At 44.5% G+C, this 6,233-nt stretch overlaps 1 protein-coding gene across 31 annotated transcripts in view; it reads right to left on the bottom strand.

The window, feature by feature from the left end:
* Window positions 1–6,233, bottom strand: part of CELF1 (CUGBP Elav-like family member 1) — a 104,608-nt gene that overhangs the window by 16,351 nt on the left and 82,024 nt on the right. For 14 of the 31 annotated variants that reach the window (XM_032282219.1, XM_032282233.1, XM_032282232.1 and 11 more), the window contains 3 exons: window positions 2,705–2,780; window positions 1,120–1,248; window positions 652–765 (listed from right to left, as the gene is read on the bottom strand). In XM_032282219.1, the coding sequence (XP_032138110.1) occupies window positions 652–765; window positions 1,120–1,248; window positions 2,705–2,780 (319 nt within the window). The remainder of the gene's footprint in view (window positions 1–651; window positions 766–1,119; window positions 1,249–2,704; window positions 2,781–6,233) is intronic. The other 17 variants (XM_032282225.1, XM_032282226.1, XM_032282235.1 and 14 more) reach the window with 3 other exon arrangements.

The following is a 6,233-nucleotide window of genomic DNA, read 5'->3' as shown; positions in this document are numbered from 1 at the left end:
GCTGGAGTGCAATGGCGCGATCTCGGCTCACCGCAACCTCCGCCTCCTGGGTTCAGGCAATTCTCCTGTCTCAGCCTCCTGAGCAGCTGGGATTACAGGCACGCGCCACCATGCCCAGCTAATTTTTTGTAGCTTTAGTAGAGACGGGGTTTCAACGTGTTGACCAGGATGGTCTCGATCACTTGACCTCGTGATCCACCCGCCTCGGCCTCCCAAAGTGCTGGGATTACAGGCTTGAGCCACCGCGCCCGGCTTACCCAGCCAATTTTTATAAAGATGGAGGTCTCCCTACATTGCTCAGGCTGGTCTGAACTCCTGACCTACAGTGATCCTCCTGCTTTGGCCTCCCAAACTGCTGGGATTATAGGTGTGAGCCACTGCACTTGGCCTTATTTAATTTTTAACAACCCTTCAAAGTATTCTATTATTCCCACTTCCAAGATGAGAAAATGTTCTTAGAAAGGTAGTCCAAAGTTAGAGCTAACTAAGGGGCAGAGGTGGGATTTAACTTAGGCCTGATTCAAAATCCCATGATTGTTTTTAACTTCACTGGGCCACTGCAATAATTCCAGTGGTGCCCCTACCAGGGTTGTTTAAGATGTGCTATCTGCACAAAGAATGGTCTGATGACAGCCAGGGGCTGCCCCTTACCTGCCAAAGAGCCAACATTGAGGCCAGCCGTTGCTCCAGCTAATGTCTGCAGGGCTCCAAGTGAGGCTATGGGGTTGACAGAATTACTGCTGCTAGAGCTAGGTGAAGACCCTGCTATTAGAAATCCAGGAGTTAAAATTCAACCCATCACTTACATTCTCTCGTCAACAAGAACCAAACACAAGAAAGACTGACACTATCCAAGTATGCTATTTGCAAAGAGGTTTTCAGTTACTAATTCTAATAACTGTCCTTGCAGGGGACACAGAGACAAATAATGGCCACAGCACATTAAAAATCAGGAAGATTTCTCTAAAGTCCAGAAGATGACATTTGAAAATTTGTTGCTCGTAATCTGACCTCTCTGGAAACAGGTATTAACTACTTTCTCTCTCTGGACTCTGCCTTTAAACAGAAAGGATCTGTCCAAGGCACAGAATGACACACTGGGCCCTATTACATGCTTACCTGAACTGGTGAGCACGCTGAGGGGACTGCTGGATGTAGTGAGAGCATTGGTACCACTTGGTGTGTTCTGAGCTGCGCTAGCTGCAGCAGCTAGTGCAGCCAAATTCTGTAACTGCATTGCATTCAACCCTGCAACATCCAAAGCAAGAGATCAGCCAGCAAATAAGGGTGCCTCATATATCCATTCCAGCAACGATAGCACACACTGGCAGAGGGCTGGTCCCTGACAAAGAGGAAATGTTCTAGACACTGTTACAAACAATATTACAGGGCTCCAAAAAAGATTCAGATATCACGCATTAAGAAACTTGAAATCATTTCCTCAGAGAAGAGATGTTAATTCAATAGCAAACCACCCCAAGCGTACATTAATAAAATGTGAGCAATTAGGAAACCAAGAAAAACTGACTACCATGGGGCCAGAACACAGGAGAACAATGCCAAAACCTATAACACAGGATGGGACTGCATCCAGGCCCCTCACTCACCCTTTACAGGGGATTTGCTCTCTGTAATGGAGGAGAACACACAGAAAATGTAGCAGAGACGCAAATGCCCAGGAGGAAACAAAGGAGAACACATGAGAGCAGCAATGAGACAAAGAATAAAGATACTTCCACTTGAATAGCAGATTCATCACCAGAAAGAGGAGAGAGGAAAAAATCACTGAGTGAAAGACTTCCAAGTAGAGCCTAGGCAAGCAATACAGTTGAAAGAGGAAGAAACCTAAACTGTGCTATCCATGTTGCAAACCATTTACCAGACAAAAGAGTGATGGAGTGAGGAGTGAGGGGTGAGGGGAGTGGAAAGAGTAAATGAGAATGAAAATATAACACAGGTTACAATCTAGCAACTTTCCAAAAATATAGCCAACTATAATTTCCCGAGACAAAGTGAATGGCTATCAGAAATTTTCCAACAGCAAAACGCAGTTCACTGAAGACTATGCCTTTCTCAAATGCATTTGGCCTAACCTAAATCCAATGCAGAGGGTGTAGGCACAGGCAGCTTTGGAGCTGCCCCATGGCCTCCCCACCCCACCAACTCCTGATGGCCCCTGGCTCAGGTTTGTTGTGGTACTCCATTTAAGTTTTCTGTGTATGTTAATAGCAACAACAAAACAGGAATTCACCTAAGAAACAAGTATAAGACACATAGGTAAACTAACTGCCTGGGTTCTAGAAGTTTCAAGGTAGGCCATTTGCATGGAAGCCATCTTTGGCTTTTCGGCAGTCATTGGAAAAGTCACTTAATAATGGAGATAAAGAGTTCTTGCAGTTTTTTTCCCCTTATCAGAATGGCCTCAGTCTACAGGAGCCAAACAGCTCTTTTCCATATTCTTCTCCAACAGTGACCTAAAAGGTTAGGAGGCAGCAGGTAACGTCAGAGCAATGTGGCATCAACTAGCAATAGAGCCACCGTATAGAGACAAGGCAACTGAGTCCTGGGACGTTCATCTTAGGTCAGGTTTACATAATGAGCAAAAAAATGTTTTCACAGAAACGATGCCAAACTCTCAAGACTGTTGTTAGCTGGGTCTGCTGGCCTGGGTGCTGCTGCTCCTCTGCAGTAGTGAAACACTTACCTCCCATTGGGTGGAGGCTGCTCAGGGTGTTGAGGTTCCCAGAGGAGGCAGTCTGCTGAAGGAGCTGCAAATAAAGCTAGACATTACACCAAAAAACAGAACAAGAGTGAGAGTGAGGGCTGGTTCTGCATCTGGGATAACTCTACAGCACAGCAAAGCGAGAGTGCAGAGGCCCCCAGAGAGAAGAAAGTCAAAGACAAGAACCCAAGCCAACACAACTGAAACATGAGGCTTATGACAGCACAGGACAAAACAACACAGCTAAAGCACTGGCCCAGAAGATAGTATGTTCACTGAGTACTGAGCCAAGCTCAAGTCCCTGGGCAGCAGAATTCAGCACAGCAGAGGACAGAAGTACAGCAATAAGCTAAACCTGAACAGCTGTACAGTCAACTGTGATTACTGTCTGCGAATGAATAACTGGCATTTCCAGTTCCCTTCTCACAAGTTCTCCTTAGTTAGGTCCACACATCCTACTCTGAAGATTGTTTCCATCTGGATAATCCAATTTCTACCTCACACAACTATTTTAAATATCAAATCTATGCATTTCAGAGTATTTCTTGGAGTTACCCTTTATTGTCACAATGGACCATACGACTAATAATCACTCCAGCTACACATCTATCTATCCAACCCTATTTTCTTCCTCCCCTCCAAGCTGGTCTTCACTGTTGCAGATGACCAAATGATTGATGAATTAGGCCATATCAGGTTCAGAGTACGTTCTCTTTCAATGATTGTCCCATGACAAAGTAGAGGGCCTGTCCCTGAGTTTATGGCATTAGTTTAATTTGGATACTGGCAAATCACAACCTTCGTCTAACCAGCTTGCTGAAAACCTTAGCTCCAACTAAACCAAATTATTATTCCTTATGGAAAATTGGTATTCTTGTACAGGATCCTTTTATTCAACCTGTTTTCTACTCCTATAAAAATCTGACCTGGTTCCTCTGTCTTGGCGAATCCTTTCAGGCTAGGGATCATGAATGAGTTTCAGAAGGTCTACAAATCTCCAGGAACAGAATGGGGAGAAAAAAATGCACCTATACATCCTTTTTTACCACTTCTCAAAGGGTAAAAAGATTAAAAACCATTCCTCCAGGACAGTAGAGCCTGGCTACTTCAAGTCCACATAGTCCAGACAGAAACTCATAATTAATGATGATGTTCTATCACACAGGCCCTTGAACCCCTTTTCCACTTTTTTTTTTTTTTTTTTGAGACGGAGTTTCACTCATGTTACCCAGGCTGGAGGGCAATGGCACGATCTCGGCTCACCGCAACCTCCGCCTCCTGGGTTCAGGCAATTCTCCTGCCTCAGCCTCCTGAGTAGCTGGGATTACAGGCACGCACCACCATGCCCAGCTAATTTTTTTTGTATTTTTAGTAGAGACGGGGTTTCACCATGTTGACCAGGATGGTCTGGATCTCTTGACCTTGTGATCCACCCGCCTCGGCCTCCCAAAGTGCTGGGATTACAGGCTTGAGCCACCGCGCCCAGCCCATGTCTACATTTTTTTTTCCTTCTTCTTTATTTTTCCACTCTTGTTGCCCAGACTGTAGTGCAATGGCATGATCTCAGCTCACTGCAACCTCCGCCATCCGTGTTCAAGTGATTCTCCTGCCTCAGCCTCCTGAGTAGCTAAAATTAAAAGCATGCGCCACCACGCCCAGCTAATTTTGTATTTTTAGTAGAGACAGGGTTTCTCCACGTTGGTCAGGCTGGTTTCCAACTCTTGACCTCAGGTGATTCGCCAGCCTCAGCCTCCCAAAGTGCTGGCATTACAGGCGTGAGCCACCGTGCCCAGCCTTTTTCTTCTTAAACACCTTGGGCTATGGGTTCAGTTCCAACTGGTGGACTGTGAATACTGTACTTGGTCCCTCATTTCCCTCCAAATGAGATCAGCTCTTAGGAAGGGGACCATGTCTAACCAAAACAAAGAGAAAACAGCTCTCAACATATGCCATCATGTACTTGCTGCTAGTGGCAATTACAACAAAAAGGTTAATCTTCCCTAAAAAGGGGCCCCAAAACTCTCTATGAAAAGCAAATGCATAGCATGCAGACGATTTTCAAAGCATTATTATTTCTGCAGACGATTAAAATATCTCTGAATTTTCTTAACATACAAGCAATGTTTCAGCACTAAGAAACAATTTATTCTGTGAAATGTAACGAAGTGCATTGCCTTCATGCCTGTAATCCCAGCACTTTGGGAGGCCAAGATAGACAGATCACTTGAGGTCAGGAGTTTGAGACCAGCCTGGCCAACAAAGCAAAACCCTGTCTCTACTAAAAATACACAAATGAGCTGGTCATGATAGCACATGACTGTAATCCCAGCTACTTGGGAAGTGGAGGTTGCAGTGAGCAGAGACTGAGCCACTGTACTACAACCTGGACAACAGAGCGAGACTTCAACTCAAAAAGAAAAAAAAAGCATACACACACACACACGTGTGTGTGTATATATATATAAACCACTTTCTACCTTTTCTTCAACTTCAGAGAAATACTAGGCACTTTCTTTTTTTGTTTTGAGATGACGTCTCACTCTGTTGCCCAGGATGGAGTTCACGATCTCAGTTCACTGCAACTTCTGCCTCCCAGTTTCAAGCAAATTCTCCTGCCTCAGCTTCTTGGGTCACTGGGATTACAGGTGCCTGCGACCACACCTAGCTAATTTTTTTTTTTTTTGTATTTTTAGTAGAAACGGGGTTTCCCCATGCGGCCAGGCTGGTCTCGAACTCTGGACCTCAGACAATCACCTGCCTCGGACTCCCAAAGTGCTGGGATTACAGGCGTGGGCCACTGTGCCAGGCCTAAACAGGGATTTCTTATAAGATATTAGAAATATGAAAACCACCAGAACTAAATTAACCAAAATTCAGTACTGTGAGACAGAAATCAGTGCCTTTTGTCTGTTTCCCTACAGAATGATACTTCAAAGAATGAGGAACGAATGACTATACTAGCTATTCCTATGTGAATATTTTTGCATCATCCATACTAATCTAGTGGTTTCACCATTAACAGCTTGAGATGACCTTTTCCCTTTTTGATTCACAGATGGGTGGTGTCTTGTGTTGGCTGCAATTCTTTTCAATTACCCTGTAACATATATTACAGACCTAGTAAATCTAAATCACAAATTGGAGCCAGATCTTCTTGTGGACTACAAGGCTCACAACAACAGAGATATCAAATTAAAGGAATTCTATTTATAATGTGGTAAACTTGAATAGCACCTGTAATCCCAGCACTGTGAGAGGCAGAAAAGGGTGGATCACCTGAGGTCATGAGTTCGAGACCAGCCTGGCCAACATAGTGAAAGCCCATCTCTACTAAAAATACAAAAATTAGCTGGGCGTGGTGTGTGTCTGTAGTCTTAGCTACTAGTTACTTGGGAAGCTGAGGCAGGAGAATCACTTGAACCCGGGAGGCAGAGGTTGCAGTGAGCCAAGATTGTGCCACTGCACTCCAGCCTGGGCAACAAAGTGAAGCTCCATCTCAAAAAAAAAAAAA

Source organism: Sapajus apella, unplaced genomic scaffold, assembly GCF_009761245.1.
Source record: "Sapajus apella isolate SASKATOON/1434 unplaced genomic scaffold, GSC_monkey_1.0 scaffold14, whole genome shotgun sequence".
Classification (NCBI taxonomy): domain Eukaryota; kingdom Metazoa; phylum Chordata; class Mammalia; order Primates; family Cebidae; genus Sapajus; species Sapajus apella.
The sequence above is the reverse complement of the archived record's forward strand: the minus strand, read 5'-3'. Positions and strand labels throughout refer to the sequence as shown.